Source organism: Aquila chrysaetos, chromosome 5 (assembly GCF_900496995.4).
Source record: "Aquila chrysaetos chrysaetos chromosome 5, bAquChr1.4, whole genome shotgun sequence".
Classification (NCBI taxonomy): Eukaryota; Metazoa; Chordata; class Aves; order Accipitriformes; family Accipitridae; genus Aquila; species Aquila chrysaetos.
Genome location: NC_044008.1, coordinates 69,466,327 through 69,481,555, shown reverse-complemented (window position 1 = coordinate 69,481,555; position 15,229 = coordinate 69,466,327). Strand labels below are relative to the sequence as shown.

General features: G+C 41.8%; 1 protein-coding gene across 20 annotated transcripts in view; it reads right to left on the bottom strand.

Moving 5' to 3' along the window:
* Positions 1-958: 958 nt before the first annotated feature.
* CACNA1G (calcium voltage-gated channel subunit alpha1 G) overlaps positions 959-15,229 on the bottom strand; it is a 151,758-nt gene continuing 137,487 nt past the window's right edge. For 13 of the 20 annotated variants that reach the window (XM_030013949.1, XM_030013952.1, XM_030013954.1 and 10 more), the window contains 4 exons: positions 13,919-14,053; positions 10,689-10,878; positions 7,952-8,121; positions 959-4,231 (listed from right to left, as the gene is read on the bottom strand). In XM_030013949.1, the coding sequence (XP_029869809.1) occupies positions 3,377-4,231; positions 7,952-8,121; positions 10,689-10,878; positions 13,919-14,053 (1,350 nt within the window). In that variant the 3' untranslated portion in view covers positions 959-3,376. Of the gene's footprint in view, positions 4,232-5,651; positions 6,158-7,951; positions 8,122-10,688; positions 10,879-13,918; positions 14,054-15,229 lie in introns of all 20 variants that reach the window. The other 7 variants (XM_030013961.1, XM_030013965.1, XM_030013966.2 and 4 more) reach the window with 4 other exon arrangements.

Genomic DNA, 15,229 nt, shown 5'->3' with positions numbered 1-15,229 from the left:
AGAAGTCAAAAACAGTGTTTTCTTTGCCCTCCTCCAAATTATCTACAGTATAAATGGCCTGTAACCAAGCTATGAAAAATCAGTTCTATGTGCGAGGGGCTGCAAGAATGGAATTTACATTTTTCCAGACACGTCTGCAATCTCTTTCTCCTCGTGTGTCAGACTGGCAATAGCAGAATATCCTCCTCCAACCTGTATACAGTAAATCCACAGTAGTAAAGTGCTGGTGTGCTTGAATGAACTGGATAGCCATGCGACTACTTTACCATCGATAGGGGCTGAGTTTTGGGGGTAGGTGTTTTATATGGGTACAGTTCTCGAACAGTAATAGCACTGCAATATCGTAGAACTTGAGCTTAGCTGCTTGCTTCTAAATGCGACCTGGATGCAGGCTCTGAAACTAGGCTATACATGTTGTAATACAGTAGGTCTGGCTCCAGGCTTATGAAAAGAAACTTGTAGATAAGAGCTGCTTCTGTTCCCAAGATGCTACGCAGACTTTTAACAATTTCTCTACAGATTTCTACAAAAATATAAAAAATTCTATCAACATAACCATTCTACAGAATTCCTGTGGATTTTGTACATTTTGTTTAAAAAAAGTCAAATTCTATAAAACCCCCCCAAAGGTATTTAAAATTATCTTAAGATTATTGCACACACTGCAGTACATTTGTATTTGTCTTTCAAAAGGGCATCTAGAAAAGACTTATCTGGTTTAGAAAACAAACTATTTTACATGGATTTCTTTTCCTGAATGCATCATCATAGAGTATTTTTTATTGGCTAGTCTTTACTGAATATTCACATATGATGTAAACTTTTTTCTTACTTCCACAAGCCTTGTCAGTGGGCAAAACCCCAGGTATTGAAAATAGAAGAGCCTTTAGGCGTTCTGTTACATTTGGAGCTGAGCATTTGGATTAACATCACAACACTGTTTTGTGCCACGATTTCAAGCTAAAATGTTCCACGGGTTTTTTGTAAGGAAGGAACTGTATGAGTAGTATCACTCCAGCTATGCAAACACAATCCTAATCATTAAGGAACCAGGGTCAGCAATTTTAGTGGCCTAGCTATTTTCCCAAATTATTTAGTACATGTGAAAGGAAAAGCTAAGGCTCATTATGAGTGTAAAACCAAAAAGGGATTAAGAATATTTCTCAGGCTTAATACACTGTAATTTTATTATTTCCCTAAATATGATCTGGGGGAAGAACTGATGAAAGGTTTGTTTGAAATCATTGCTTTAAACGGGCTTAACTCTGGATTTGGACTGGCATATCAAAGAAAGCGGTCTCCATATGGGCCCATGTTGAAGAGGGGAAAAATGTCCCAGCCAAGAGTTAATCTAACTGCAGTAAATAGTACAGAATGTTAATCCTCCTACTTCAAATACACTGATTGCCTGACTTCCTGCTGAAAGCCCTTACATTTCTCCAGGACATGTAAATCAATAGGGATTGTTTATGGAGTAAACGTCCTCAAGTGAAAATAAAGGAGCTTAAGACCTCGCATAGGCTGTTGGGTATGAACAGCATCTTCTTCTTGTATGTATACTTGGAAGCTAATGCAGATACATGTAGTCGTAACAGTCTAATCTCTGAACAGATAAAAGGCTGTACATCAGCATGTTGTAGTGATTTGAAAAGATCAGTAGTTCTCAAAAAGTTACAAACTCCTGACTGACAGAATTAGCACAAATCCTCCTCTTGCCTGTGCTGGTTTAAAGACATGATCCAGCAAAGCCTTATCCATGTACGCAGTTTTAAACCTGTGACTATTCGCACACTTCCAACCATGCCTGCAGAGTCTTATTTAGCCTACATCTTAATGTGATTTCATGGAGGTTGAGTGAAGTTAATGTCTGGTTTCCATCAGTCTTGTGAAGAGCGGGAGGTGTCAAACCAGGCCAACCTTTCTTGATTTTCAGGCTGTGCTGTCCAGTTATACAGATTGCTTTTTGCAGAGGGCGTTAGCACAGAAGTAAACAGTTAATTTCTGAGATGACTGACATTAAGGACATGTTATAAAGTAAGGACATGAATTCCATTTTTATTTACTCTGTATAATGATGTTGCTGCTTAAGGCTTTTTGTAGATTGGAAATAAAATTACAGTCAGGGTGATGTAAATTAACTCTAGCAGTGATAGCAAAAAAACTGACTTTTTTTACTGAAAATCAATAGTCATTTCAGTACCTACAGACTTTCTTACACGTATTCTGTAAAATAACTTGCAGTAGGCCTTGATTCTGTCGAACACATAAGCATATGATTTTAATTTTCAAGAATTACTTAAATACGATCAACCTCAAGGCAGTTTAAGCAAGAGCTTAACTTTAAACATGTGCTTAAGCCCATTGCTGTGTCATATCTCCACTGAATTCACCCACTGCAAATCTTAAACATGGCCTTACTCTCTTACTTTCCACACGGGCGCAGAAAGGAGGAGCTCCACTGCAAACAGTGGACTTACAGAGGTGTAAAACTCAGCAGAAGAAACAGTCTGTCTCGGAGACACTAGAAAAACATCTCAGAAGTGACCACAGGCTTTTGTTGCCTCAGTTTCCTAGGCACGTATGAAAATTAGCCATTGACATGATTTTGTGAGTCACCAGTGGATGATCTATAATATCCTTTCATAATTCAGTATTGTGTACAGTTAAACGGCTCTACATTCACCATCTTCAGACATCTATCAGCATGTTGTACCTTCCTGGGTTGTGCACTTGCTTTCACTCTGGATGTCAAGTTTATGCAAGATTGGAATATTATTTTGTTAAAAAACTGCCACTGCATTTCTCTACTACCCAAACAATCTTTTTTCCCAGAATATCATTGAAGTCCAAGGGGAAAAATAAATTACATTAAATAATCCTTATTTACTGCTGACTGTGGGATACATTTCCTCTGTAATGCACTAATTGGCTACATTTTGTGCTTTGCAAAACAAAATGAAACCCAAACAAAACAAAACAAAAAAAAAGAGAAGGGATTAAATATATATTTTTTAGGTTAAAATATTCATAAAAACCAACTTTATCTCAGAAATATTCTGAGATACATAAAATAGAAGAAAATTAAACGAGTCTTTAGTCACAAAATGTACTACATCCCGCAATACTAGAGTCAATTAATTTAATAAAATATAATATACATATAGATTCTGCACATTGTATTGCTTTTACCTAAGCAGAACATATGCTTAAGTAAGCGTGATATAGGTTAACCACTCTTTTAACCAGCTGGTTCTTTAATCTTTCTTTGGAAATTTTTTACCCAGTGCCATTTTGGAATACAGAGTTTTTTAAATTTTTTTTTTTTTTTTCTATTACATGAAAGGAAGAAAACATTTGGCACCAACAGAAAAGTAACTCAGGGGTCCATTTCCGTTTGATCAAAGGAAAAGCTAGGAAGTGTCAACAAGTCTTTCTTTGGGGTAGGAGATGTTGACATACTGTCTGGAATCAAGGAATCCCCTATATCCATCGAATCCTTGGACTCACAAGATGGAGCACGCCGTCTCAAGCAAACGTCTCCACTGGCAGGTGAGATGCTGTGAGGTCCTCTAGGTAGCAAACTCTGTCCATCGGGTGGATCTATAGATATGCATGGAGGGCTCAGTTTTTTCTTCTGCCGTGTTCCTTGCAAGCCTTCCATTTCACTTACCACCTGACTTATGAAGCCAGAAGAGCTAGATGTGGAATGGTGCTGAGGGCTGTTTTCCATTGAACAAATTTCTATTGAATGTCTCCTTTGATCATCTAACCAAGAGGGCGGTTTTTTTAGAAGACCCTGGGTGTCTACACTGTGGTATTTCTTCAGGTCCTTCAATGTAACGTTGCCGGTATTGCCTATGTTCCTCTTAGGAGTGAGAGGCTGAACCTCTGAACAGGCACTCGAGGCTGTACAAGTTTCTGAAGTGAAAGGCTCCGAGGAGCTGTTTATTTCAGATACTTCTTGGTCCATTGAATCTCCAGGTGTCTCCTGATACGAGTCTGCACAAGCACACGATGCTGGTGCCTGCTTTGAAATATTATACTGATTGTGGGAATGCTGCTGCGTATGAACGCTTGCCCGGCTCCATGCAGCCAACTCATTCGCTTCTGAGGGCGTCAGAGCCACTGATGACTCCTCCGTGGGCACAGCGGGGACATTTGGGTCAGAAAGTTCACTCACCTCGGTGTGGAGATTCTCCTTGCTATCCAAAGAGTCGTTCCGTATAGCCATCTGTATTGGAGCGCAAAGGGATCGGGGAGGAGGGGAGTTGCCAGATGAGAGAGACAGACCAAACAAAGGTTAGTACAAGCAAGGCACGGCGTTTACAGGGCACTCAACTCTGCTGAGATACCTCAGTGCAGACCCACTGATTCCTATAATGGCCTGGTGTTGTGGGTTCTAGCAATTCCCATGCTTCAGAGATCTGTGGGTTTGTCCCTGTGTAAGTGACAGCAGAATTTGGCCCTTCATTCTTCCTAAATGGTGAGCCTTTAGCTTTCTTCTCTAAGGATGGAGGGCTGCAAAACCAGAATGGCCTCACCCAGACTTAGACATATTCTTGTTACATGAAGGATGAGGGTCTACAGCAAAGCCCTTTATAATTTTAGCAGCCCAGCTACGAGCGGGAGAAGGAAGATGTGCAAGCGAGGCCGTGTATTCCCTTCTCTAGCTCAGGCAATGCTGAGGGCATGGAGCAGGACCCCCAGAGCCAGCGACGCTAGAGCAACCACGCTCTGCGCCAGCATCAGGGCGACGGCCTGTCCCTGGCTCTGGTCCACAGGCTGGAGCCACGACTCTGCACCATCTTACAGCGGGGGAGCTGGAAAAGCTCGAGTCCAAAGCTGGACTAATAATAAAAATCTGTAATTATTTCAACTTATTCTGATGCTTGAGTTCAGGCTTCCTAAGGCACATCTTGCCTTGGCTGTCTTGAGCCGTATGCAGCATCAGTGCCTGCTGGCAGAGAGAACCTATGGCATGTTTTGAAGGCTTTGTCTTTTCACTGCACTGGATCCCCTTGTCAAAAGGGTTTATAAATCAGCCATGTTAACTGGCCCTTAAAGGCAGAATCTCAGTTTGAGAAGACTCTCAAATGATCTTAAAGATTAAAAACTTCCCAGAGAAATGTGGAGGAAATGCGTACAGCTGGTCTCAGTCCTTTAGAGAAGTGTAAGGAGATGAAATTCCTCATACTAAGGAATGCTTTTGTGACGAATTGCCACAAAATGATCTTAGAATTTATATAAAAATTGTCCCGCAAGGATTGTTTGAGCCAAATGATCTCTATTCAGGCAAAGCTCTCATCAGCTGCAGTACGCACATGTGAGCGCACAGAAACACAAGAGTCTATTGCTACATCTGCACATTGGGCTCCCTTTGTCATCTGTGAGAGTTGAGAGAATATTTAATATGGCAGATGATTTTGTCCAATGCTGGTGAATCCTTTCTAGTTAAAATTTTACAGCATAATACTGGCAACTAACCACAGCCAAGAGCGGAGCTAACTCTGGTCTCTTTAACGCCAATAGTTTTAGTGAGCGTTTGGGAGAAAAAAATCATGTTCGTACCCTGAGAAGAGACACAGACCACAAAAAAGTAGAATACAGAAGCAAAAAGTAATTATTGTCATTACTTTTGCTTGTACACCAACCTGTGTTGCACACAATGACAGTATTAGTCACCACCAGCTCGCTCTTTCCCTATGATACAGGCATCTTTGGTAGTTGTTAGTAGTAACTGTTTGTACAAATGTTTTACTGGTTTGTTCCAAAATAAAAGGACCCTCTGCCATCCCATTGGGGTGCACACCTGTAGTAGCCACAGCTTGGTGTGGGCTACACCTTGGATACACAGTCCTCGAACCAGAAAATCAATATAGTTTTAATTTCAGGTAGAATTCCCCTGGAGAAAAGCTTTTGTGCAATGCACTGCCAAGGAGAGTATTCCTCAGCAGGGAATGTCCTCCAAAGCATCCGATCCACTCATCTTCATCTGCGAGTGCATCACTAATTGTCAAACTTTCCGGAGTCTAAACTGCATGTTACTGTGGGGACTGTGTTCACTCTCCAGCACTCTGGAGGGGAAGGGAAGTTAAACACACAGGTTTTAATGATGGAGGAAAGTGCATGGACCAGGTATGTGGTGAACAAGATTTATCTATACACAAATTTAGGAAAGGAGAGGGGACAAGGGGGGAGGGAAAGGAAAGAAAGAAAAGAAAACAAATCAGAATTACATGCAATATATGTAACAGTAAGGAAAAATGGGTACTACAAACCAAAATGCTTTGCTAGTTTGGGCTATTGTGATGTGCTAGTAACAAATTAGTGGTGGAAATAAAAGGAGCCAACCAGAGAGCACTTGAGCGAGCAGAAGTGTCAGGAGCGTAAAGGGAATTTTGCCTCTTTAAGGACTGAGTTTCACAGCGTCTGGCCATCTAGATTGCAATTAACAGTAACAGCAATACTGCCCTGTTGCCAGGAACAACCTTACCGCTTCCATTAGCCACACTGGGAGCTGCTTGCTACTCGGGAGCATGCCTAAGGCAGCACCTCACTAACCTTCGGAGGGATCTGTCCGGCCCATGGACCATAACTGCTCACTGTCCCAAAGCTTTTTTCTCTCTGAAATGTCACTCCAAGAGCACGCTCATGTCACTGCATGAGCAGAGAGAGGAGGGAGGGGAATAAATTAACTTAAACGTATGACAAGGTTTAGAAAAAGAAGCCTTCAAAAATATGAACAAAATTAGGCTGAGGAAGATGACTAACATGGTAATTTATTCTAGATAGATCAGTTCAAAAGGATGGGTCTGTTATTCATTAGGAACCCAGAGAGAGTGGTTATGAACTGGAATCATGACATCAATTAGTTTCCCCATTAGCAGTGATTGGGGTAGCTGGCCAGCCCTGTGCAAACGAATACATGCTAGGAATTTCTTATGTCAATTTAGTATTACAGACTAATGTAATTGTTAACCTTGGTACTTCACATTCGTTTTTAGAGCTTAATGAATCAACTGCCTAATTTGTCAATGTTGATTAAAAGATGAAAGAAATGGGAATATTTTAATGAAGGAAAGAAATTGCTTTTGAAAAAATAGAACTGGTCTATTTTGTGTATATAAAATCAGGCCTGAAACTACTGAAGAAAGCAGAGTTTGGGAATCAGACATGCCTCTGGTCCTGGTCCAGCTGCACGATGAAAAATGCTTAAAAATGTGAGAGTGAAGCACAAGTGTATGTATTTTACTAAAAAAGATAAATTTAAACTTATGCTTCCAATCAACCAGACTGGAATCTTTGATTAGATCTCTCCAATCTTTGGTTGAATCAGGATTTAAATCAATGCCAGGCAAAAACCAGGGATAAAACCAGTTGCAAAATAATGTGTTCTGTTTTGCATATACTCAAACTTTTCAAAAGCAGACAGGAGGTTCAAAAGGATCTTAATTTTCAATTCTCACTGTAAAAACATTATGCTTTCCATGATGGCTTTGCGTACGAGACACCCAGCTTCCTTTAAACACTTTCCCCCTTTCGAGAAACAAGAGGAGCCCGAGGAAGCATGGCCTGGGATGGAGTCTGCAGTCCCTGTGTCCTTTCAAGCACTGAGAAAATCACAGCAGTTAAGAATTAGTTCCTTAACCCCAACAAGCCCCTGGGGAGCATTTGGCTGCATTTATGAAGAGGACTGAAAAAAATAAAGTGCTAACAATGTGGAGAACATTTAGGCATGTTGCCAAAGGAGATGATACTCATCATGCACATTCTTTGGAGACTCCTGGATAGCTTTCAGATCAAAATCCATCAACCTTTTTGTTATTTCTGTAGGAGAGTTACAGTTCTCCGGAGGTTTCTCTGTGAATCCCTCCTCGAATTTAAAGCATGATTAACCTGGAAACACGACAATATAAAACCTCAGCAGGTTCGTGATCATAAGTCTGCTTACCTGTCTGCGGAGCAGCCTTTCAGCAGAAGGAGAGTGCACCTGCTGGGAAACCCGAGGTTTGCTCTCCCTCACCAAATGGTCAAGAGGTTTTATGTGGTGAAAATGGTCTTTTGGAATTTGCAGGAGAGAGCTGGTGTCCGCCGGCTGCGACTGCACCGATGCCTTTGAACCTTGCAAGAGGGAGAAGAGACAGAAATGTGACATGTTCATCTGGGGATTGCATCCCAATCTCAATGACCTTTCAGAGAAAGCTGCTCTGTTGCACCTTGGACCAGAGACGCATGGCAAAACCACTGAATTCAGCAACTAGCTATCCATGATTGGGAAAAAAACTCTCATCTACTAATAAATTATTCCAAAATTGTCTATTATTTCATTTTTCTTGGCATTTTTCCCTGATAGAACTGGGACTAGCTCCTGTTAAGAGCAGAAGACTATGAACTAGAAGTTCATCTGGACTGGCAATTTCTACATCCCTGCTTTATGGCCAATAACTTTGCAGGCAACCACACATCTAGCACCGCAAGGATCTGACTTTGAAAGACTCTAGAAAAGGATGTCTTCATACCTGATCGTATGCCGAGACCGACTGCTGGGATCTCAAAACCAGCATGCACGTTGGAAATGAAGCGAAAGGGAATGGCACCTGGCAGCTTTCAAGGCTAGTTTTACAAAGCATCCCCGGAGAAGGAAACACATACTCTCCAGCCTCTTTGTGACCCTTTGTGGTTGCTGGCTACTTCTTCTAAGGGTTTGAAACTCTGCATGCTCCCCCCCACAGGCCCAACATTTTTCAAAACAATTCATTTAACCTGGACCGCATCCCAGAGAATCTCATTTGTCCTGGAATCTTTCCCAGAACAACAGCCCCATTACGAAGGAGTATTCAAACAAATACCTCCTGCAAGTGCCAGTGTTTCTGACAACAAAACCTTTCTCAGCTTGAAATATTATGGCTTAGTTGTGGTGATTTATTAGAGGCGCCTGGCACCTTTTGCTATCTTCACAGCACTTTATAATATTACAAACTGTAAACAGGTAGGGGTGACTTCCCCCACCCTGAAAAGCAGTGACATTGTAGGTGGAACAGGACAACGATGCATATGCCAAGATTTGGGCACCTTACCCACCTCTGAGCGCTTTGGCCCGCTTAAGACGATTGGAATTTCACCAGCAGGAGAAAAACACAAAAGGTTTAATTGCTTAATGTGGTTATGAATAAGACATCAGCTTTACCTTTCCAAAATACTTCTCCTACATCTCAGTGGAACAGTTTTTCCTGTGGATTTACAAGGGTGCAATGCCTGCCCCTCCCCAAGCCAGGGCTGTCAGATGGGGCTATTCAGTTCTCCAAGCTGGAAGTGCAATCTTGAAGAAAGAAGGTACTTAGAAATTACCCACTTTTTGGTCATGCTGACGTGGTTTTTGTTCAAGACAGGACAAATGCATCCGAATTAAGGGTCAAAAATGCAGCACTGGAAACTCCCTCTGTAGCAAATGGGATTTTTTCATATGGCCAGGGATTATAACTACAAGGAATTTTGTTGGCTGTTAGAGCACACCATAAATTCTGGCTCCACTGAAGGTAATGGGAGTTTTGCTATTGACTTCAGTGGGATTTGACAAGAATTTTAGCTGCACCTTTTGCATTGTGTGCAAACAGGTTCTTCAAAGGGCAGCTCTTGACCTTGAAAATTTTGTATTATGGCAGTGATTTCTCACAACTCCAGATTCATCTTCCTCCGTTGTGTCCACATTTTTTTTCTGCTGTTGAACAGTCGCTATTCATCCAAATTCTTATTACTATGCAAATTTCAACATCTTATTTCTAATCTGTTCAAATCTCCTACCATTCTGAACGGTGCTGAAATTATGTTCTGCTTAGAGGCTTTCAAATGACAATGCTTGTAAAAACTTCTCTGTCTTATCTGTGACAAATGTCTAAAATGATGGCATGTACAGAAGAATTAAAGACAGCTACATTCACTTACCAGCCGAAGGCAACCCTTACCAGACAGAGTTAATGAAAGCACATTGATAAGCACCGGGAGGCAGCTGCAAGTACAGGTACAGAGGTGCAGGTAGAGAGAGAGCCCTTGGTATCTGCAATACGCTGTATCTAAGAATATCTCTGAATTTAGCGCTAAGGCGTATATCCCAACCATGCACACTGGGAAGGGCAATTCTACACTCTCTTATCTTTCCATTCATCTCACACTGAGATCTCTCTCACTTCAGCACATTTATGTTCATTTTACAGGCATTTAGAGACACCATTTTCCCTTCTTTCACAGATGTTCCCATATAGAGCTTCCAAAACCTGCTAGAATAGGTACTGCTGCAAAAAAACAGACACGAGGAAATATTTTTCTGCTGGGATTTTTGCTCTGGGGCCATAGCTAGCTCAGACGAGATGGATGGAGCCCAGGCTGTAGGGACTGTAACCCCTGGGGAACCAGGCAGGGGGACAATCAGCTTTGAGCCAGGCCAACTGCTCGCTGTCACATTGCCAAAAAGTTCAGAGGAAAGGAGTTATCTTTAAGAGCCTGGACTTTGTAAGTTGTGGAGGGGCTTTGCAAGTTGTGGAGGGTCTTTGCAAAACCATTCCACAGGTCTGGACGCCAACACCTCACCGCGAACCGAAGGCAATTTTCTGCCTCCTTCTGAATAGCCTGGAAAATCCCAGCTATTGCTACGTTGGAAAATCCCGCTCTTGTCCCAGCTGACGGATGTGTACCTGACTGAGACTTGTGATGTGCCGGATTCCTCTCGCCCAGGGAGGCAGGGCAGGGGCTGGAGTACGGCGGCTGGAACATGTAGCTGTCATTTGGCAAAGAGTGGGTACGCCCCACCGAAGGCTTTCTCACGCTCAGCAAGTCCTTGCTGGGAGACAGGGTCAGCGTATCGTCTTTGGAGCGGAGATCAGCCTACAGGGAAAAACCACAGTGAGGAAGGAAGACATGACGGGGTGGGAAGAGGAGAATTGCCCAGAAACGCTAGCGACAGCCATTGCAATCAGTATGGCACGATGGGCATGCACATCGTCAGTATGTACAGGTTGCACGAATGGATCTACCAGGAAGCTATACCCCTCATTTTGTATTGTCAATAAATTGTCACACAGAATGAACCACAGAAACAGAGGAAGCAACACTGTAGTAATAAACCATGACTATTTCAGGGATATGCAAAGAAGGCATCATGCCTCAAGGCCAGCAAAGGTCACATGCTTTGCACAACTTTGATCCTCTGCGGTAACAGTAAAGCTCTCTACGTGCCCTCATCAGCAAGTCAGACTTTTGCAAAGGTGAGTAGTTTCCCCTTCTAACAATAAAAGAAAAAAACCAAATACAAAAACTAGTTTACAGAAAATATTCTCTATTCTGGCTCCCAGCACAACTTTATTGGTTTTTCTTCTCGCATAATGAATAACTAAACCCATTTTATTGAAAGGGATACCTAAACCTACTGCTTCAGGGTTAAAGCCATTCTCTAATTAGAAGGGATCTAACGCAAGCGAGGGTTATTGTATATATGTTGACTGCGGAGTTTTTACAGCCAAAGAGTGCCTTGGAATGGGCAGCACCAGAGGCAATATCGAATGGGGTGGATTCAGGTGTGATTTCATAAGCATATGTCTCCATCCCAGAAATATTCTTGGGGTGTTATTTTGTTGGACAGTATTAGCAAAAACGGAAGCAAAGTCAAATTTCCTGGATATTTCTAATGAAAGAATTTGTTCATCTTTAAAAGGTCTCCATTGAAAAACACAGAAATAAGATGTGACACTGTAGTCCGATACAGTATATTGCTGATCATCTTTGGAAAACTTTAAATCTTATTTTCTGACAAGTATTCCCTTCACTCAGTGCATTACAAGTTTTCTGAAATCAACACTGAGATTTTTTTCCCAATTTTGTCCTTCAGTCATAAACCCAAAATTTCACTATGGCATTTTGTTTGCACAAGAAACATGATGAGATTAAAAGATTTACAAAAAGGAAAAAAAAAAAAGAGGAAAAAAGAAGAAAAGGAAAAAAAAAATAGACCCCTGTTGTAAATTTAATGAAGGAAACGGATCTGCACTGTCATGCAGCATTAGTTTCAGTCCTCAGGAACCTGCCGATTTGGATATAGCCTGGATACAGCCTAGATAAGAGAGACTGCAGTCTCTTGATATAGCTCAGGGAAGGAGAGCGAAACCTGTGCTGGTAAAGCTGAGACTTTGGCTTCGGGAACCCCTCTGTTCCTCCCTGCCTTTCCCTTCTGAGCAGTATGTTTACGCTATTTAGCTTTCATATTATTTAGCTTAAAGCAGAAAAGATGGCCTGAAACCCGAGATTTCAAATTCAAAACCATTTGGATCTGAACACAAGAATTTGGATTCAAGATCCTATCCAAACCCAACCTTTAATGAACCTTTAGGTTCATTGACAGGATCCAATACCACAGCGGGCTCATTTCCACTTTCTGATCATCTCAAGGGAAATCTCATCAGTGAACTTCATGAAAACCATTTAAAATGGCTGCAAAATGATCTTCCGAGTCCAGCTCACAAACCGAGCAGTGGGAGCACATGACTTTTTGGTTCACCGGTAGTTTTGAAAAACATGTTGTTTTGGCTTGACTGAAAATCAAATCTGAGTTTTCTGTGAACGAAAAAAAATCCCAACCTAAATCTATTTTGAGTCAAACAAAACATTCTGAGATATTTTTCAACCAAAGCTGTGTCTAAATGAAGTGTGAAAATACTGCATTTAGAAAAGATTTCAATGAAAGCTTGCAGTTTTTCAGGAGTTTGGGAAACTGTTTTGACCAAGGCACTTTGTTGGTATTGACACAAATTCACAAAGCCCTTTGTTCAACCTGGTTTTGCTCTTTTTTTTGCAGAAAAACCATCTCTCTTGGCTATAACCCTTGAGACTTTGCTATGCTGTCAAACAGGTTTGTCTAAACTGATTCAAAACTAGAAGGGCTCTCTCCTCAGTCCAGCTCTCCAGACTAGCTAATTTTGAAACAAAAAGTCCCATACAAAATGTTAAACGTAGTTTACAAAATCTTTTGCACGTGATGCCATGAAGCATGATGGGAAATATTGTCACGGTTTAAGAGATGTTTCCCAAATAAGTGCTAATTAGGATGACAGTCGACTAGAATGGCAGAAAATTTATCAACAACACAAACATCCAAAGGCAGGTACATGAACAACAACAAAGAAAACAAGAATGATCCAAAAATGTTGGAAAAGGAGTTATGTCTGTTGTACAGCAGAAAAAAAGCACTTGACCGCTACACAGCTAAAAATGTCTAATGTTTCAAAGAGGAGATGGTTAAGGCAGGGTTCAAAATACTGGTTATTTAATTCAAAAAGACACAAAATAGTCCAAACTTTTTTCTTTTTTTTCCAGCAGGATGACTGCTAGTAAGAATTCAGAAAACAAGCAGTATCTCGGAGAGATCCCCATCTGATATTTGTAAAACAAACAGTCTGGCACCAATCATGCAAAAAGCCTTGTGGTGCCTCTGTTCATAAAGACAAAAATCCATTACAAACCAAAGGGTTGTAGATGACCCCTCAGCAGAGGACACGAGTCATTAGCTCATGAGTGTCTCTTCCACGCAGCATCACTGATTTGTTTCAGATGGGGAGGAAATTTCAACCTTGACGCTTTCCAAAGCATTTTTTTACTATTTATTTTACTTGTAGAAAACACAGTGTTTTTACATAAGATGCCAAAGGAAAAACAGAAATTAAATACTTGTTCCTCACAGGGAGCCAAGTTTGTGGACAAGAGCGATAACAACCCAGGACCTAATGGCATTAAGGACAACGTCCTGTTCAGGGGAAAGGCTGGTGCTATTTGGAAATGGGCTTGAACTGAAAATGCCATTAGGCAGGTGCAGAGAGGTGGAAGCAGTATTTCGAACCCTGTAAACATCAGACTATACAGCGACCAGTGTATGTACATTGCTTTCCAGAGCATTAAGTAAGTGTGTGTTAGTATCATCAGGAAAAGAGTCATCCGTCAGAGCTAAGGACCAGGACTTTTCAGAGAGAATATCTGACGCCAGAGACAGAGCCTCCATCTCAGCTAGAGGGATCTAAAGGGAGAGATGATTAAGCATAAGAAACCAGGACACAAATCTTTTGGAAAAGAAAAAAAAAGTATCATAATCTAAATACTTCTAGACACTAAAGCAATATCCTGCAGTGGGAGAAGCTACATCATGCACATTGGTACCAAGGACAGAACGTTAAAGAAATGAAATATAACAAAGAAATGAAAAAAAAAGAGTGGGACATTCATACTTAAGTTCTTACGAATGATCTGGGAGGGAGTTTAAAACCATACGCTAATGCTAGCATTGTATTTTGCTGTTCTCCTGTCTAGACGCAGAAGCAAAAGTTACATTACTTTCATACTAGAGATATTTATCCTTTTGCCTATGATCAAATACAAGAGGCTTCAAGATCTTCCGACTTCTCTGAAGTTGTTCCTATCCAATAACCGTGCTGTTTTCTTGGCCTCTAAGCTAATCTGGTTGAGTCCACAAAGATTCCCCAACACCAAAATAATTTCGCAGGTGGGGTATGGAGCATGACTTTCTCTGTGCTCCGGGGAGGGTATGGGGACCTCCCCCTCCCCGAGAGGCAGGTGAGACTCTAATTAACTTCCTAATGGCTGAACAGGGACTGCGAGATACTTAAGGCTTGATTTATATCAGTGAATGCCTTCCCGGAGCCTTCAGTGGGTTTTGGCCTGCTAAAGAGCCTCCGGTGCCTGGGTAAGCACCAATAACTGTCCTACTAAAAGAACCGCCTGTGTCTTTCAGCCCCAAATGCCACCCCAGCCCTGGCCCCAACAGCCTCCTCCGGCTCTGAGCAAACCTGAGCTGGGAATAGGTGCTGCACTGCTGCACCCACGCTGCACCAATGCGTCTCGCACGAACGCATCCCTGCTGAAGGCATTCGAGTAATTGATAAAAATCTTTATCAAAATATTGATGAAGCTCTCTGCCTAGACACAGAGGTCTTTTTAAAAGAAATTTGAAACGTCACTCCGGGTTTTGGAGAGAAAGGGGGGAAAAGGGGACTGCAGCACCTCCCCCAGAGCAGCATCCCTGCTACCAGGCACTGCAAGGAGGGATGTTTGCCCTGAAGTGCAGGCTCAGCCCTCCCCAAATCCCCACCCTGGCTACGTGTCCGAGGCTGATGCCCATGGCACTGGGGACAGCATTTCATCAGGTAACCTACAGACCTGGCTCACGCTTGCAGGA